Below are 19,633 nucleotides of genomic sequence, written 5' to 3'. Positions count from 1 at the left end.
CTCACAATACAATTTAATAATCAATATATACCACCCTTTAATGTGTCACTTTTTTTTAAATATCTAAACTATACTCTAATTATAAATAAATAAGAGTACATGTCTTTAGAAACACTTTACTCATCTCTCAATATAATGCAGACCATGTATCTCTTCTTCATTCATAGAAAAACCAATAATATCCAATCAGTAAATACTAAATATACAAAGTACAAGCTCTAAATCAGTCATAATACTGCGGGGAATGTTTCCAAAAATATAGACAATACCTATAAAAAGTTACTACATTTCCACAAAATAAGACAAAAATGCATAAACCCAATCCTCTCACGAATCCCAAAAGACCACTTTCCTATTCATCGGGTAACAGGTTTAGAAATAATCTCACACAAAATCCTTCAATTCTGCTTTTATTAGTTGCAGTCAGAAGAAACACCCTTCTTTTAGTTCTAAAAGCTTCTTAAAAAATAATACATACACAAAAAATTACTAAATTTACCACCACTCTAATGTATCACCTCGACAAATACTCTTTCGACTCATCAAAAGTAATACAAAAAGAGTCACAAATTTAATAAATATAATATCCAGTTAGTAGAATACAAACAGAAATGTTATCAAAAATCAGTTAAATAATACATAAACCATAGAAAATTAGTTGTTTCAATTTTAAATTTCATCTTTTATCAAAAATAACACTTTTCATAATCATCAAATCGAAAACACACTCATTTCCTATCTAGGAACGAAAAGTTTCGTTGCACTTTTACTAAATTCATATGTTTCTCTCAAAAATTCATTAAGAAACTAGTACTCTTCAATGTACTTTCAAATCTTTCCATTTATTTATCCCTTAACCCCTTTTACAATTCAAAAGAATCCACCATTTCTTGTTACACGAGTCATGAGCAATGCTAAAGAACCACACAATATCACAAACTGTACTGCTCGAGTACCAATTACACATCTACTCGACTCTCAAATTTAGAGGAAAAAGTACAATTCACTTTTCGTTCCTCACAAAATACTCTTCTTCTCAAATCCCTCCACCTATCACTACTTCTTACTTTCATCACTTACCTACCATTGGATCCTTCCATTTCTCCCTTTTCCTTTCTCAGTTACTGTATGCATTTCATCTGTTTTCTCACAAAATTAATTAAGAAGCTTCAAACCTTCAATGCTTTCTTGAAGACATTGTCCCCTCGACTTATCTCATGGCACCTATCACCAAATGCAAGTGTTCCGAGTACTTCATCCTTCGGAATCTGAAACAATGACAATTCATTGCACCTAGTCCCATGAGACACCACATAATAATCTTTCGAATCCATCATTTCCATCACTCCTCAGTCATAATACCTAGTTTCATAGCTCGGAATGTGCAAATTCTCAAACTATGCAAATCTAAAATACAAATAATCCTCAAATACTTCCAAAGGCACCATTACTTGTTCCACAAATACCTTCATCCCCACACCCTGACGAAGTACAATGGGGTTATGTCCGAGGTGATGGAGCCATGGCTCGTATAACCTCAGTTTATCTTCGAGAATGTTATGTGGAATCCTTCGACCAATTCCAATTTACACCAGTGGGTTACTTCTTGTCCCCAGTTTTCAAAAATTACTTCCGAGACAATCGACACACTTAATCAAAGCCCCAAGGAACGAATTGGGGCAGTGTGCAATTATCACCCCACAAGTTCTCGACAATGTCTTCCAAAGTATCAAAGTTCTGGTATACTTCAACTTTCAAATGGGTGGACCGCGTTTTCCACAATTATTATCAATGTTTTAAACAATTACACTTCTTTTCTTAAAAAATTGCCCAAATTTTCAATCGAAATCTTCAAACTTAAAAATAGTAATAAATAAATTAATATAACCTCACTCTACTCTGTCATTCCAAATCACATGATCGAATTGCGACTTACTTCTCATCTTCTATTTCTCTCGTGTAAATTACCACAGCTGACTCCTAACGCTAACCTAAAATTCGTCAATCGGAACCCGCCAAGAATTATACACATGGCGTACATGTACAGTGTTGGGGAAATAACTTTGCTACTTTTCTACTACCTATTTTAATCGTGGTTAGTTCCGGTTAGCCGTTCTAATTTTCTAATTCTAAATAATAATTCGTCAATTTACAAACGTTTCTCTTTTCTGTTCAAAAGAACTCTTCGTTCCAAATAATGTTCTCGATCGTCGGTTAAATTTGACAAAGTTATTTCCCTATACCCTGTACAATTCAAGTAGAACCTACGTCCTAACAGTCTATTTCACACAAGACTAAAGCACTAATAAATTTCTAAAATAATACAAGTTATATCTCACCCACACAGTACGTGAACTACACAAAGAATCTACTACTATAGGAAACGCAGTATAAAATACTAATCAATCATAAAATGTAGTACAAATTTGGAAAAGTAAACGAGCAAACGAGCAATTCCCTACCTCTCTTTTTCTTAACTTTCCCAGTTCTAATAAATCCTTTAGAACCGTAAAAGTACCTACTAGTAGTGCCAGTTTAATAATACCCCAATAATTTGCACACGTGGCCCACTTGTGTGCAAATTATGTGGGCCATCCTAAAAAGGCCCCTTCAGCCTACCCTCCTCTGTCCCTCTTATTCTCTATTAATGTTACATTCACAAAAATTATCCTATATACATAATATCTTAATTTAAAAATCGTTCAAATTCATCTTCCTTTCAATGCTTTCTTAAGAAGACCTTATTCGCTATATCGTTTAAATTCATCTTATCACTTTGCCCACTATACTCAAAATAAACCAATCATATTTTCCACCTTTTTTCTTATCTCTTCTCTTCTCCAATGAATACTGCACCACAGTGCTCCAATCTCTACTTCTCACTTGACTTGTCCACTGCTGGAAATGCTTTTTTCTTCCAAGTCTTTTTCCAGTTTTCCTCATCTTTCAGAATAAATCTTATCTCCCTTCACCAGTTCCGGCCCCTTCCTAAGCCTCTTTCAAATCTTCCCCTTTGCTAAATCTCCCAAGTTCTTCTTCCTTAATTCCGGTTACATCCTTTCTAAGACCTCACAATTTCGGTGAATAAATTTCGTTCACCATTTTGTCCAAGGATCCCCAAGTTATCCTTAAAAACAGACTTTTTCCAAATATCCTCCGGGAAAAATTCCTCAAATGGCTTTTCTAGGCCCTAAAGTTCCTCTACAATTTTAGGAAGCTCCTAGCTGACACATATCTAATGACTACATACTAACACTAATGAAATATAATAATGCAACTTCCCTTATTCTATCCTTACAAACTTGTTTCTCACAAGTTACCTAATACCCTTATAAATATCACTAATTTTAATTTACATGTTCCTTCTAAAAGCTCTAATTACTTCCCTCTGAAATACATGTACTTTCTTACTCTTATCCTTGAAATTCACAAGAAATAAACTTTACTTTCTTATTAACTATAAATACATAAATAACCTAGTGGCAAATTCTACTTTTCCAATATACATTCCTTCCCATTTTTCTTACATATGCTCAAGTTATCCTTCCATATAATAAATAAATTCCTATTCTTATGTTTAAATCCCTCCTCTTCTTTCGCACCCACCATTTACTTCTAATTCCTATCTTTTCCAATTTCTCACAAATTTGGCAGTTTTACATTCTATGTGCATGTTTCTGTTACATTTTTCCACCTATATCTCCTCCCTCAAAAGAAAAATTGCCTAAAAAATCCTTTCCTATGTCCCTACCTACTTAAACTTACTATGAATACCCCTAATGTCTTAACCGAATTACTTCACCTAGCATATGCATCGACAATTTCAAATACATAATTCCTGTACCTTCACAAAAATCACCAGTACCTTTACACTATGCTTTCCTATCTGATATAAATATTCAAATCTTCTAAACAATTACAAATCATGTACCTAGTTTTTCCTATAAAAAATAATACATCCAATTTACTTTCTATTCTAAAGTACTACATCTTTATCCCTAACACTTAAATAATAATCACAATGTAATTCACAATTCCTACAATATCTACTAATTTAAAAATAATATACTTTTCCTATGTTTATATAAATAAAATCTAATCCTCAATTATTTCTAATAATACTTATAATGGTGAACATTTCACCTTACATTTCCAAATACCAATCAAACACCCTACCTACTGTACTAACTTATAAAATCACCCTTTACAGTAATATGGTGCCCCAATTAAATACTCTACTTTCTCAAATTACAATTCCACAATAATCCATAAGTTATGGTACAATTTTTCACACATTTCCTTTTAAATTAATCAAATATCTTTCTGATACATCACTAGACACTAGAAAATTCTTAATTAACTTTCAAAATTAAACTCACAAATTACTTATTAACTACAAGCAAATTCCTATTCTTCTTAACATAAGAAAGCAATCTCGTAATGTTCCACTTACTTGCAATCCTCCAAATCTCACAATCTCCTTCCTTGTGAAAAAATACTTTGGCCCTTATCTTTTTCCCTTTCCTGGGCCCCAGTCAGCTTCTTCGATCATTTTCACTTTTGCTGTTCTCGTAATTTCCTACTTCTCTCTTGCCAAAGTTCCATGTATCCATCTAGTGAGCTTCCTCTTTCCTTCCCTTATAAATCTTATTCTTTTTGCTAAGAGGAAATAAATAAACCACTGTCCTTCGATAAAACTACAAAGTACTACCTTGCTATCTTTTTGCCCTTAACTTAAGTTCTTTTGAATCCGACTACTCCGGTGAAAAATCTATCCTTCCTATCCTTGAATTTGGGCAATAATCCAACTTTCGATACAAGTTTTTGGTAAAGTTCCTTGTCTATATCTCTGGCCCCTCCGTCATTGGTGATCTGTCGAGGAAATCCACTATGATCTTAATGGTTCCATCATTTTATGTCAAAACTGTGGGGCAACCCACCTTCTTTCTTCCTAATTTGTAGGTTAAATGTTCGATCCTTCCTGCTGGGTTTTCTGTTGAAGAACCTCACTACTAATCTGGTGCTCGTAAACCTAACCTAAAAGGTATTTGCTCCAGACCCTTTCTTTCTGTGTTCTGTTTTTCCGTGAGCCCCTCCGTTTGCTTCCTGTAAATGTTTGCTTTTAGGTCTTTAATTTACCTCTTTCTTTGTAATATTTCCCCATCCACGTTTCCATTTCGAATTCCACTGTTCCAGTAAATATTATCCAAAATTCCGGTATTTCTTTACTTTTTCTTACTCTGTTACAGAGTAAATTTCTGGATCCCAATCTTCTCATCTTGAATCCCGTAGATCATCCATTCTTTTATTTTTTAATAAATTAACGTCCAAAATTTTACGTCTTTATTTACTTTTTCGGAATACTCGTGACGATCCGAGAGGTTATCCCTTTCTCGTCTTTTACCGTTTTAACTTCCTTTCCGAACCCTTAAAAGATGGAGCCACGCGAAAAACCCACCGCTTCCAAAGAAACGAGCGTATAGACATTCGCGTTTTTGCCGATTCCCACCGTCTTCATCTACTCGGGATTCGAGACCAGTTAACGGCAACGACGCATGTCGCCGCCATCTTATCGGAAAGTGCCGGGAACTAAGGCATCTTTCATGCTGGCCCCATGAAAGATTCCCGCGTTCCCCCGCTTTCTAGGGGATGGCTCCGATGTGTTCTCGACGGTGTCGTTCTGCCGAATCCGAAAAACGAGGGTGAAGACCCCCAAAGAGGGGTCGGTCCAAAGTGGCCGACTCCTCGCCAGGTTACCTGGAGGCCAATCGCCTCCACGTAACTTTGCGTCGCGTCTGTCACTTTGCCGGGCCCTCTTTGGGCCCGGTGTCGTACAGTGTTGCCGGCTTGTGCAAGAAATCCTAACCCGGATCGAAATCCCCAGTTTCCTCTGCCAACAGTTCCCAATTCCCCCCTTTTCTCTCAATCATGTTTTTTAAACCATCCCCAAATTCACGGTGAAATAGCACATTCGATCATATCTCAATTAGACAAAACCACCCCAGAGGTGTTTCGGGCAGTAAATGTGTTAAAAAACCTATATAAACTAATAAATCGATCGTGTATCAATTATTACCGTTCCTTCATCGGTATCCTTTACTACACTTGTTTCTGTTTCGAAATTTTCATAATAATTGTCAAAAGATCTATTTAAATCGAGTAAATACAAATATTCATGACCCAATAGTAACAATTGATACATCTTCGGTTTATTAGGTGTTTTTTAACACGTTTACTGCCCGAAACACATCGGGGATGGTTTTTCCTATTTAAAATAGAATGATAAATAATTTCCCTGAGCAATGAATTTGTTAAATGTGCTATTTAACCGTGAAATTCAAAGATCAAATGAAAATTAAATCGTTCATTTTCGTTTTGGGAGAAAAGGGAGGAACTGGCAACGTCGCAAAAAAAACCGCGAATCCTCATCTAGGTTAGAATTCCTTCAATTTTAGAACTTGCAATAATAAAAACACATCCATGCAATACTAAGCTAAATACTGTGGCCCACTTTTTTGTAACAAAACTTTAATAGTACATAGGTCATTTTAATTTAAGAACGTTATAAATAAAAATAACCTCATTGTTCTAAAATTTTCCACACCCGATATCTTCAAAACAAAACGTTTACGAGCCTATGTTGGTTTGAAATGTTCTTCCAAGTAATTATTCTATGTACTCTTAAAGTCCTGCTACAAAAAAGCAAAAAAACAAATCGAGGTAAAAGCTGTATCATAAATCACAAAAACCTTAAGCAAACTTACCTGCAAAAATTATAACTGCATGCAAGCAAATTCGAGTGAAAGCTTCGATAAATATCAAACTTTAAAAACAATTCACTTTATTCTTATTCCACAAATAATAAAGGCCCTTTGGAATAATTAACATCTTAATAAACAATTTTTCTTGGATACCCTTAATAAGAAAACATCTTTTTCCCAAAACATTTAGTAACGAAGCTTCTTTACTCTTTAGATATCATTTTTCCCAAAAACCTTTCTTAACGAAACTTCTTTACTGTTTAAACATCAATTTTCCTAAAACATTTAGTAACGAAGCTTCTTTACTGTTTAGACATCATTTTTCCCAAAAACCTTTCTTAACGAAACTTCTTTACTGTTTAAACATTAATTTTCCTAAAACATTTAGTAACGAAGCTTCTTTACGGTTTAAATATCATTTCTCCCCAAAACTTTTAATAAAAAGACAAAACATTCTTTAAAAAATTAGGTATCACTTCACCTATTTAAAATCTTAGTGGTTGTTTCCACCTCTGCTAAAAAGTACTTGCAATTTAATAGAAAACCCCAAAAGAAACTCCTTTTGAAAATAAAATCCACTTATTTTTGTATATTTACACTTTTCCTATAACCCCAGAAATATCAGAGGTGGTTCGTTTTCAAATTAACACCCTGTTAGAATACTCTTTCCAATTCTTTTCAATATTATTTTCTTCAACTGCTTAACCCTCAAATCTGACACAATAAGAATTTTAAATTCCTACCTTTTTCTGTCGCCTTCCGGAATACTTCCATTGGTAGGCACCTTGCACTTTCCCAGATCACACCATCTTTATCGCTGCATTCGAGGTAGACACACACACACACAATTTCACATCCTTTGGCTGCAGTTCTTGTCCTGGAAGGAAAAGAGAGGCTACTTTAGCACATACTTTCCACGAAGAATTTAATATTCAATATCCTTAAACATGAGAACTTTGAAACCTTTACATTTCATCGTGGCAAATCTCACTACATGACCTCAGAATATGAGTACCGGTTGACTCAAAACAATCACATCTTTATCAAAAAGCTGCTTTACTTGTTAGACAAATTCCTTCATCCACAGCTCGAATAACCTTAGTTTGTCTTCGAGAATGTAGTCATTCCTTTCGTAAGTTCCAGTACCGAGCATATTTACCCACCTCGGCCCCCACGCCTGACGCCCCTGGGTGGGTTCCTTCTTGTTCCCAGTTTTATAAAATAACACTTTTACACCGTAAGCACACCTAATCAAAGTCTCAAAGGACGAATTTGAGCAGTGTGCAGTTATCACCCCACCGGTTCTCCGCGATGTCTTCGAAAGTATCGGAGTTCTGGTAAATTTGTACGTTCAAGTGAATGGACGACATTTTCTACAATTATTGTTCATTTGTCGAACGATTAGACTAATTTTGTTAAAAATTAGTCATACGCCTTAACTTCTTCGAAATACAAAGTAAATATGGCGACGTAACCTCTCTCCGCTCTGTCAAAAAGTTCTTTTTGACAGAAAATGGTCGAGCTACGCGATGCGTTCCTCGCGACCTACTTTTCGTCTTCCGTTTCTCTCGTGCAAACTTCGAACGTCAATTTTCGGTGCAGATGTCGGTTCTGATGGTTCCCTCGGTACGATAACTTCCGAAAATGCGCGGGAATCATCCCGTCCTCTTTCTTTTCGTTACTTCCTCGTCTCGTTACTTATAATGACCAACGATGACACCCACTTATCCTAAATGTACGGAGTGTTAGGGAAATAACTTTCCTACTTTAATTTCTCTTATTCTAATTTTCGAATTCTAAAGAAGTATCCAAATGAAACAAACTAAAAGACACATTGCCAATTCTTTAAATGTATCTCTCTTTTTCCAAAGAAATCAAAATAGTTACGTTTACGAATCTTCTTCCTTTTTTCTATTCCGAAGTTATTTCCCCGACACGATGTATAATTAAAATAAAATGACAAATAATGATCTCTCTAACGAAAGACTAAAGCACTCGTGAAAAATTCTTCAATTTAAAAATAATGTGTAAAACGCACAAATATAAAATACTTTTCCGTGTTTCTTCAAAACGCAGCATAGAAAAACAAACTAGCAATTTTAATGTTACCCCAATAATTTGCACACTTGGCCCACTTGTGTGCAAATTATGTGGAGCCTCCTATTATTTTAAAAAGGCTACGTCGACCTACCCTTCTTTGTCCCCTTAACTGTCTCTTTCAATGTTACATTTACAAAAGTTAAAAACTAATAAATATCCTACTTATCCCTAAATAGTATTCTAATTTAGAAATAATTAAGACCATTTCTTTAAAAATCCTTAAAATCTCTAATGTTCTATAATCCATCTTCCTTTTAATGTCTTCTTAAGAAGACCTCTTTCCCCACTCTCCTCGAAATAAACCAATCTTGTTAGTTGTCTTTTCTCTCATGTCTTATACAATGACTACTGCACCTTCGTACTCCAATCTCTACTTCTCGCTTCACTTGCATAAGTCTTTTCCACTTCTCTTCTTTCAGAAAAAATGTTATCTCCACTGACCAGTTCCCTTCCTTCCTGAACTTCTTACAAATTTTTAAAAGCACCGAATCCCTAAATCCTCTAAATTAATCATCCCTAGTTCCAGTTAAATCCCTTTTAGGACTCCACAATCTCGGTTTTTTCCCATAGTCAATTTTCCTGACTCCACAATTTCAGTCAAAACATCCTGTTCACCATTTTGTCCAAGACTTCCCAAGTTATCCTGAAAAAACAGTGTTTTTCCAAAGATCTTCCAGGAAAAATTGCCAAAATAGCTTTTCTAGCTCCTCCAAAAGCTCTTCTGGAATTTTAAGAAGCTCCCAGTTCACAATCACTACTTACTAATACTAATAAAATATAATAAAGTAATAACTTCCCTTATTCTATCATTCCAAATAGGTTTTCCATAAATTATCTCTAATTTTAATGTACGTTTTCATTTGTTCCTTCTAAAGCTCCTCTTATTTACCTCTCAAATATACATAAGTTCTTCCTCACCTCTACTGTTAAAATTCAAAAGTAACAATCTTTACTTTCTTATGAACTATAAATACATAAATGACCTACTGGCAAATTCTACTTTTCTAATATACATTCTTTCTCATTCATTCCCATTTTTCTTACAAATGCTCGTATTATCCTTCCATATAATAAATAAAGTCCTATTCTTATGTTTAAATCCCTACTCTTCTTTCGCATCCACCCTTCACACCTAATTGCTATCCTATCCAGTTTCTTTGAAGTTTTACATTCTGTTTGTATGTTTCTAGTACATTTTTCCACTCCCTCAAAAAAAAAATACCCTAAGAAATCCAGTACTATATCCCTACCTTTACTTACTATGAATACCTAATATTTTAATACAATTACTTCACTTAGCAAATACATCTACAATTTCAAATTTACAATTCGAGTTTATACACATAATTTCTATATCCTCACTAAAATTATTAGTACCTTACCACTATCATTTCCTATCTTATATAAATATTCAAATCTTCTAAAAAATTAAATATCAATACTTACAAAAATGTATCTAGTTTTTCCCCTTAAAAAATAATATAACAAATTTATTTTCTATCCTAAATTACTACATCTTTATCCTCAACACTTAAATAATAATCATAATGTAATTCACAATTCCTACAATATTTACTAATTCAAAAATAATATACTTTCACTATGTGTATACAAATAAATTCTAATTTTCAATTTATAATAACACCTGTTATCTCACCTTTTAAACAAATTATGTCAAATAATACTTATAATGGTGAATTTTCCAAATATCCATGAAGCACCCTACCTCCTGTACTGACATACAAATTCAAAATAAAATTACCCTTTGCGGTAGTACGGTGCTCCAATTAAATACTCTATTTTTCCAAATATTCAATTCCAAAATAATCCATAAGTTGTGGGACAATTTTTCACACAATTCCTTTTAAATTAATCAAATTTCCTTCTGATGCATCAAAATAACTGGGAAATTCCTATTCCTCTTAAGACAAAAAGCAAGCTCCTAATAATCCACTTACTTGCAATCCTCCAAATCTCGTATTTCTTCTTCCTTGTGAAAAAATACTTTGGCTGCCTTTCTTTTTCCCTTTACTCGGCCCCAGTCAGCTTTTTCGATCATTTTCACTTTTGCTCTTCTTGTAATTTCCAATTTTTGTCTTTCAAATTTCCATGTATCCAAGTAACGACTCTCTTTCCTTCCCTTATAAATCATATCCTTTTCGCTAAGAAGAAATAAATAAAGCACTATTCTTCGATAAAGCTACAAAGTACTACCTTGGTATCTTTTTGCTCTTAACCTAGATTCTTTTCGGTCCTCCACTCAAAAATGTTTCTTTCCTATCCATGAATATGGGCAATAATACAACTTTCCGTATAAATTTTGGATAAAGTTAAGTGTGTCTACCTCTGGCTCCTTCGTCATTGTTGATCTGTCGAGGAAATCCACTATAATCTTAATGGTGTATCTTATTTATATCAAATCTGTGGAGCAACCCACCTTCTTTCTTTCTAATATCTAGGTTAAACTTTCCATCTATCCTCTTAGGTTTTCCTTTGAGGACCCTCACTACTAATCTCCTGCTCGTAAACCTAACCAAAAAGTTACTTGTTCCAGACCATTTCTTTCTGTGCTCTGTTTTTTAATAACTCCCTCTGTTTGCTTTCTGGAAATGTATGCTTTTAAGTCCTTAATTTACCTTTTTGTTGTAATATTTTCCCATCCACGGTACCATTTCCAATTCCGTTGTTAGAGTAAATATTATCCAAAAATCCAGTATTTCTTTACTTTTTCTCACTCTGGAAATTTCTGGATCCTAATCTTCTGATCTTGAATCCCGCAGATAATCAATTTTCTTATTATTTAATAATTAACGTCCAAAATTTTACATCTTTATTTACTTTTTCGGAATACTCGTGACGATCTGAGAGGTTATCCCATTCTCGTCTTTTACCGTTTTAACTACCTTTCCGAACCCTTAAAAGATGGCGCCACGCGAAAAACCCACCGCTTCCAAAGAAACAAGTGTATAGACATTCGCGCTTTTGCCGATTCCCACCGTCTTCATCTACTCGGGATTCGAGACCAGTTAACGGCAGCGGCGCATGTCGCCGCCATCTTTTCGGAAAGCGCCGGGAACAAAGGCCTTATTCATGCTGGCCCCATGAATAATTCCCGCGTTCCCCCGCTCTCTAAGGGGATGACTCCGATATGTCGACGTTGTCGTTCTGCCGAATCCGAAAAACGAGGTTGAAGACCCCCAAAGAGGGGTCGGCCAAACTGGCCGACTCCTCGCCAAGTTACCTGGAGGCCAATCGCCTCCACGTAACTTTGCGTTGCGTCCGTCACTTTGTCCGGGCCCTCTTTGGGCCCGGTGCCGTACAGTGTTGCCGGCTTGTGCAAAAAATCCTAAAATCTCAAGAAATTCTAACCCGGATGAAAATCCCCAGTTTTCTCTGCAAAAATATCCCCCATTCCCCCCCTTTCTCTCAAAAATTATCATTTTCACACCTTCCCCAAATTCCCTGTTCCGGAAATTCATTCATCATCATATCTCAAATAGACAAAACCACCCCAGGTGTTTCGGGCAGTAAATGTGTTAAAAAACCACTAATAAATCAATCATGTATCAATTATTACTATTCCTTCCTCGGTATCCTTTACTACACGTGTTTTTGTTTCCAAATTTTCATAATAATTATTAAAACAACCATTTAAATCGAGTAAATGCAAATACTCATGACCTAATAGTAATAATTGATACATCATCGGTTTCTTAGGTGTTTTTTAACACATTAACTGCCCGAAACACCTCTGGGATGGTTTTTCCTATTTAAAATATGATGATAAATAATTTCCCTGAGCAATGAATTTGTTAAATGTGCTATTTCACCGTGAAATTCAAAGATCAAATGAAAATTAAATCATTCATTTTCGTTTTGGGAGAAAAGGGAGGAACTGGCAACGTCGCAAAAAAACCGCGAATCTTCATCTAGGTTAGAATTCCTTCAATTTTAGAACTTGCAATAATAAAACACAACATGAAATACTAAATACCGTGGCCCACTTTTTTGTAACAAAACGTTAATAGTACATAGGTAATTTTAATTTAAGAACGTTATGAAAATAACCTCATTGTTCTAAAATTTTCTACACCCGATATCTTCAAAACCAAACGTTTACGAGCCTATGTTGGTATGAAATGTTCTTCCAAGTAATTATTCTATGCACTCTTAAAGTCCTGCTACAAAAAAGCAAAAGAACAAATCGAGGTAAAAGCTGTATGATAAATCACAAAAACCTTAAGCAAACTTACCTGCAAAAATTACAACTACTTGCAAACAAATTCAAGTAAAAGCTTCCATAAATATCAAAGTTTAAAAACAATTCACTTTATTCTTATTCAACAAATAATAAAGGCCCTTTGGAATAATTAACATCTTAATAAATAATTTTTCTTGAATACCTTTAATAAGGAAACATCATTTTTCCCAAAACATTTAGTAACGAAGTTTCTTTACGGTTTAAACATCATTTTTCCCAAAACCTTTCAATAAAACGAAAAAAAATAAATAAAAAAATTAGATATCACTCAACCTATTTAAAATCTTAGTGATTGTTCCCATCCCTACAAGAAAGTATTTGCAATTTAATACCAAACCCCAAAAGAAAGTCCCCCTTGGAAATAAAATCCTCTTATTTTTGTATATTAACACCTTTTCTATAATCCCAGAAATATCAAGTGGTTCGTTTCCAAATTAATACACTGTTGTAATACTCGTTCAATTCTTTTCGATATAAATTACTTCTTTGATAACAATTATTTTCTTTCATTGCATAGTAACTCTCCTTCAAATCTAACACCATAAAAATTTTAAATTCCTACCTTTTTCTGTCGCCATCAGCAATACTTCCACCAGCAAACAGTTTCCACTTTCTGAGATGACACAATCATTTCACTGCATTCCGAGTGGACACACACACGCACACACAATTTCACATCCTTTTGCTGCGGTTCTTGTCCTGAAAAGAAAAGAGAGGAAACTATAGTACATACGTTTTACACGAAGAATATAATATTCAATAGCATTAGTTAAACACAAGAATATTGGGATCTCACCAATCTTGCAACTCAACACTAGACAACCTCAAATTACAAGTACAAGTTGAATCATAACAGTATGATCTTTATCAAAAAGCTGCTTTAAGGCGGTACCCAAAATAAGTTTTCCTTGCGTTAGAAAAAAGTCAAATTTATCTAATCTGCGAATACTACAATAGTTATTGAAAGTTGACAATTACTAAAAACTCCTTTGACAATTAGTTTCTTCTCTTTCTTACCTCTTAATTTCTAATTCCACGGATATTCTATGGATCGACTAAGATGACACCACTTTTATTGTTGTGCTTTTCAATTTTAAATTCCACATTTTCTTTTCAAACGCACGCTTTTAAGTTAATTTGTTAATTTCCACATTTCGATATAAATAAACAAACAAAAAACTCTTACAGTACAATTATAAAAAAATGTCATTATTGTCATGCACGATGCACAGAAAATTACCACAAACAAGAAATCTACAAGTTTACACGAAGAAGAAATCTGCAAAAACACACCAAAAAGAAATCTGCAAAACCACACAAAGAAGAAACTTGCAACCCAGATTCCCAGATGGCACCACACAGAAAAATCTCTCTTCTTTCGCATCCACCATTTAATCCTAATTGGTCCTGCTATGAATACCCATTGTCTTAACGCAATTATTTCACATAACATATGCATTAAGCAATTCCAAATTTACAATTCTATTTTATACGCATAACTCCTGTATCGTGATAAAAATCATTAGTACCTTTGCACTATGTGTTCTTATCTTATATACATATTAAAATCATCTAAAAAATTAAATATGAATACCTACCGAATCTCCTTAAAAATAATATATAGTCTATTTTCTATCTTAAATTACTACATATTCCTGATCCATAACACTCAAATAATAATTACGATAAAACGTTAATATTTCATAGGTAAATTTATTTTAAGAAAGTATGAAAAATAATTAAAATTTCTTCTAAAGTTTTCCACACCCAATTCATTAAACAAAACGTTTATGAACCTATATTGGTATGAAACGTTCTTAAAAGGAATTATTCTATTCACTTTTAAAGTCTTACTACAAAAAAGTAAAAGAACAAATCAAGATAAAAGCTGTATGATAAATCACAAAAACCTTAAGCAAATTTACCTGCAAAAATTACAACTACGTGCAAGCAAACTCAAATAAAAGCTTCAATAAATATCAAAATTTAAAAACAATTCACTTTATTCTCATTCAACAAATAATAAAGGCCCTTTGGAATAATTAACATCTTAATAAACAATTTTTCTTGAATACCTTTAATAAGGAAACATCATTTTTCCTAAAAACCTTTCATAACGAAACTTCTTTACAGTTTAAACATCAATTTTCCTAAAACATTTAGTAACGAAGCTTATTTACGGTTTAAATATAATTTCTCCCCAAAACCTTTTAATAAAAAGAAAAAAAATAAATAAAAAAATTAGGTATCACTCAACCTATTTAAAATCTTAGTGATTGTTCCTCCCCTGCTAGAAAGTACTTGCAATTTAATACCAAACCCCAAAAGAAAGTCCCCCTTGGAAATAAAATCCTCTTATTTTTGTATATTAACACGTTTTCTATAATCCCAGAAATATCAAGTGGTTCGTTTCCAAATTAATACACTGTTGTAATACTCATTCAATTCGTTTTCAATATAAATTGCTTCTTTGATAACAATTATTTTCATCAATTGCATGGTAACTCTCATTCAAATCTAGCACCATAAAAATTTTAAATTCCTACCTTTTTCTGCCGCCGTTACAATACTTCCACTAGCACACAGTTTCCACTTTCCGAGATGGCACAATCATTTCACTGCATTCGGGATGGACACACACACACAATTTCACATCCTTTGGCTGTAATTCTTGTCCTGAAAAGAAAAGAGAGGCAACTATAGTACATACGTTTCTACAAAAAATATAATATTCAATATCATTAGTTAACCACAAGAACATTGAAATCTCATCAATCTTACAATTCACACTAGATAACCTCAAAATACAAGTACAAGTTGAATCAAAACAAATTAGATCTTTATCAATAAGCTGCTTTACGACGGTACCCAAAATAAGTTTTCATTGCGTTAGAAAAAAAATACAAATTTATTTAATCTGTAAATTATACAATAGTTATTGAAAGTCTACAATTACTAAAAACTCCTTTGATAATGAGTTTCTTTTCTTTCTTACCTCTTAATTTCTAATTCCACGGATATTCTATGGATCGACTAAGATGACACCACTTTTATTGTTGTGCTTTTCAATTTTAAATTCCACATTTTTTTTTTCAAACGCACGCTTTTAAGTTAATTTGTTAACTTCCACATTTCGATATAAATAAACAAACGAAAAACTCTTACAGCACAATTATTTAAAAAATGTCATTATTGTCATGCACGATGTACAGAAAATTACCACAAACAAGAAATCTACAAGTTTACACGAAGAAGAAATCTGCAAAAACACACCAAAAAGAAATCTGCAAAAAAACACCCAAAAGAAATCTGCAAAAACACACAAAGAAACTTGTAACCTAGGTTCTCAGATGGCGCCACACATAAAAATATCTTCTTTCGCATCCACCATTTAATCCTAATTCGTTCTACTATGAATACCCATTGTCTTGACACGATTATTTCACATAACGTACGCATCAAACAATTCCAAATTTACAATTCTATTTTATACACATAACTCCTGTATCGTGATAAAAATCATTATTACCTTAGCACTATGTCTTCTTATCTTATATACATATTAAAATCATCTAAAAAATTAAATATTAATACCTACCGAATCTCCTTAAAAATAATATATAGTTCATTTTCTATCTTAAATTACTACATATTCCTGATCCATAACACTTAAATAATAATTACGACAAAACGTTAATAGTTCTTAGGTAAATTTATTTTAAAAAAGTTATGAAAAATAATTAAAATTTCTTCTAAAGTTTTCCACACCCGATATCTTTAAAACGAAACGTTTATGAACCTATATTGGTATGAAACGTTCTTAAAAGTAATTATTCTATTCACTTTTAAGGTCTTACTATAAAAAAGGAAAAAAACAAATTAAAAGTGACGTCCATATGATAATTCACAACAAAGCTTAAGTAAACTTATCACTGCATGCAAGCAAATTCAAGTGTAAGCTTCTAGAAATATCAAAGTGTAAAAACAATTCACTTTATTCTTATTTGACAAATAATAAACGCCCTTTAGAATAATTAACATCTTAATAACTAATTTTTCTTCGATACCATTAATAATGAAGCTTCTTTATGCTTTAAACATTATTTTTCCTAAAAAAACCTTTCAAATTAGGTATCACTCAACTTTGCTACCCATTTTAAATCTTAGTGGTTTTTTTCACCCCTACTAAAAAGTACTTCCAATTTAATAAAAAAATCCCAAAGAAAAACATCCCTCTTGAAAATAAAATCCACTTATTTTTGTATTTTAACACATTTTCTATAATCCCAGAAATATCAAAAGTGGGGCGTTTTCAAATTAACTCACTGCTGTAATATTCATTGGATTAATTTTGAATATAAATTGTTTCTTTGATAACAATTATTTTCATCCCTTGCATAGTAACTCTCGTTCAAATCTAAAACCATAAAAATTTTAAATTCCTACCTTTTTCTGTCGCTGTCAGGAATACTTCCACTAGCAAGCAACTTGCACTTTCCTAGATATGGTACAATCTTTTTCACTGCATTCATGGTGGAACCACAATTTCATATCTTTGGCTGCAGTTCTTGTCCTGAAAAGAAGAGACAGGTAGCTATAGTATGTATCTTTCTACGAAGAATGTAATATTCAAAATATCATTAATTAAACACAAAAGTATTGGAATCCCACTAATCTTGCAACTCACACGAGATAACCTCCAATGACAAGTACAACTTGAGGCAAAACAATGATCTTTATGAAAAAACTTCTTTAGGACGGTACCAAAATTAAGTTTTGATTGCATTAGAAAAAAGGGATATTTATTAATAGTTTGTATGGTCTGTAAGTATTAGAATAGTTATTGAAAGTGGAGAATTACTAAAAACTCCTTTGACAATGAGTTTTGTTTCTTTCTTACCTCCTAATTCTAATTCCACAGATATTCTATCGATCGACTAAGATGATACCACTTTTATTTTTGCTTTTCAATTTTAAATTCCATATTTTCCTTTCAAACGCACGCGTTTATGTTAATTTGTTAATTTCCACATTTCAATTAATGTAAATAAATAAACGAACAACTCTAGAATCCGATCACTGACGAATTTGTAGCGGAGCCAGCCGCACAGTACATTGTCACCCCCACATTAATGACAGTGACAGTGCACTGCGAACCAGAGCATCATCCCGGTTCTGTAGAGAATTCAATCAACAGCAGGATAATATTTTCCGTAATGGTTTCCGGCAATACATTCCGCATTGTTCAACTAAAACTCTATAGAACAGTTGATCACACAAGCAGCTCTCTCTTTTCTCTTTTGAACTCTGTCTCCTCTACATGTACTCCAACAACTAATAACAATAATACTCTATACACAGTAGTTATAAGTTTATTCTAAGTGTTACAACAAAACTTTCAAAAAGTTCCCGTTTTACGAATTCCGTTTGGAAATTCATGTTTGCGTAGACAATTAACAAAAACGCCTAGTGATTCTCTTTCGTGACCGGCGGGATAAATGTTATTATTGTCATTCACACAAAATTATCAAGAAAAAAAATCTGTAGAAGCTTGCCACACAGATTCACAAATGACGTAACAAGTAAAATATCGATAAACACCTATAAGAAAAGAATATTTCCATTGATTCTTTAACACTAAGATCTTTAATAATATTTATAATGATTAAATACATTTCCTCCGATACTCGCAAAGAGAATTTAATCGAAAAAGAAGTCTAAGGTTTTTTCGAGAATAATACTAATTTAAAATTTCATACGATATTAAATACGTCATGTTCATTATTAATATGTATTTGTATGTAATAAAAATGAAGCCACTATCAACCTTAATATTTTGTTTCAATCTGTTAAAAATTTTATAGCTTCAAAAACTGAATAATATATGTGAATTTTAAATTTCATTCCTTTATGAACAATAACCTTAAGTATTTTGTCATGATTCTGCAGTCGAATATCTTCCTTCAGAAAATTGTTCTGAATTCGTAATTTTTATTGGTATGTGATTCTTATATGTAGGAAACTAATTAAATATAACCAGAAGGGATTTTGCACAGTGGTTTGTGTAGGTTTAAAGAGCACTAGGATTTGTTTACTCTATGGGAACCGAACGTATACTGTCGGCGAATCGAAATCGCTACAACTTCTCTAACAGTAAATGATTATGTCCCGCTGTCGAGGTCTGGAAGTACTAGGCGTTTTCCATTGGGTGTCAGAAATAGGATTGCTACACCAAACTCGTCAAACAGGAACGTGATGTGTTTTATTAATCAACTTAGAATAAACTTATTTCTACTGTGTACAGAGTATGATTGTTACCAGTTGGAGTACATGTGGAGGGTGCGAGGCCCGGAAGAGAAAAGAGACCGTTGGTGATGTGATCAACGGTTTTATATGGTTTGGATCGAACTATCCAGAATGTATTTCCGGAAACCGTTACGGAAAATGTTTTCCCGCCGTTGTTTTAGTTCTCTACAGAACCGAGATACTGCTCTGGTTCGCAGTGCACTGT

The 19,633-nt window shown here is 33.2% G+C and overlaps 1 protein-coding gene across 7 annotated transcripts; it reads right to left on the bottom strand.

The window, feature by feature from the left end:
• Positions 1 to 426: 426 nt before the first annotated feature.
• Positions 427 to 18,207, bottom strand: LOC136416763 (uncharacterized). 7 transcript variants are annotated; one of them, XR_010752736.1, is made up of 6 exons: positions 18,023 to 18,207; positions 17,569 to 17,695; positions 15,669 to 15,798; positions 13,685 to 13,821; positions 7,505 to 7,638; positions 427 to 1,268 (listed from the first exon to the last, which is right to left on the bottom strand). XR_010752736.1 is itself a non-coding variant. In XM_066402110.1 (5 exons), the coding sequence occupies exons 3-5, from the start codon at positions 11,011 to 11,013 to the stop codon at positions 1,255 to 1,257; spliced, it is 342 nt and encodes a 113-aa protein (XP_066258207.1). In that variant the 5' UTR covers positions 11,014 to 11,023; positions 11,076 to 11,246; positions 11,299 to 11,776; the 3' UTR covers positions 427 to 1,254. The 7 variants fall into 7 exon arrangements, 1 of the variants encoding a protein (XP_066258207.1); XR_010752739.1 differs by lacking the exon at positions 15,669 to 15,798; XR_010752738.1 differs by lacking the exons at positions 17,569 to 17,695; positions 18,023 to 18,207 and adding an exon at positions 16,118 to 16,248.
• Positions 18,208 to 19,633: the final 1,426 nt, after the last annotated feature.

The sequence above is a fragment of the Euwallacea similis genome, chromosome 24, assembly GCF_039881205.1.
Source record: "Euwallacea similis isolate ESF13 chromosome 24, ESF131.1, whole genome shotgun sequence".
Classification (NCBI taxonomy): Eukaryota; Metazoa; Arthropoda; class Insecta; order Coleoptera; family Curculionidae; genus Euwallacea; species Euwallacea similis.
This window is presented reverse-complemented; position numbering and strand designations above follow the sequence as displayed.

Excerpts from the sequence above, each read along its gene's own strand:
- LOC136416763 (XM_066402110.1), bottom strand. The coding sequence starts at position 11,013 with ATGATTTATAAGGGAAGGAAAGAGAGTCGTTACTTGGATACATGGAAA. Across the intron at positions 7,639-10,819 it reads CGAGATTTGGAGGATTGCAA|GACAAGAACTGCAGCCAAAG; the intron begins GTAAGTGGATTA and ends TTTTCCTTCCAG.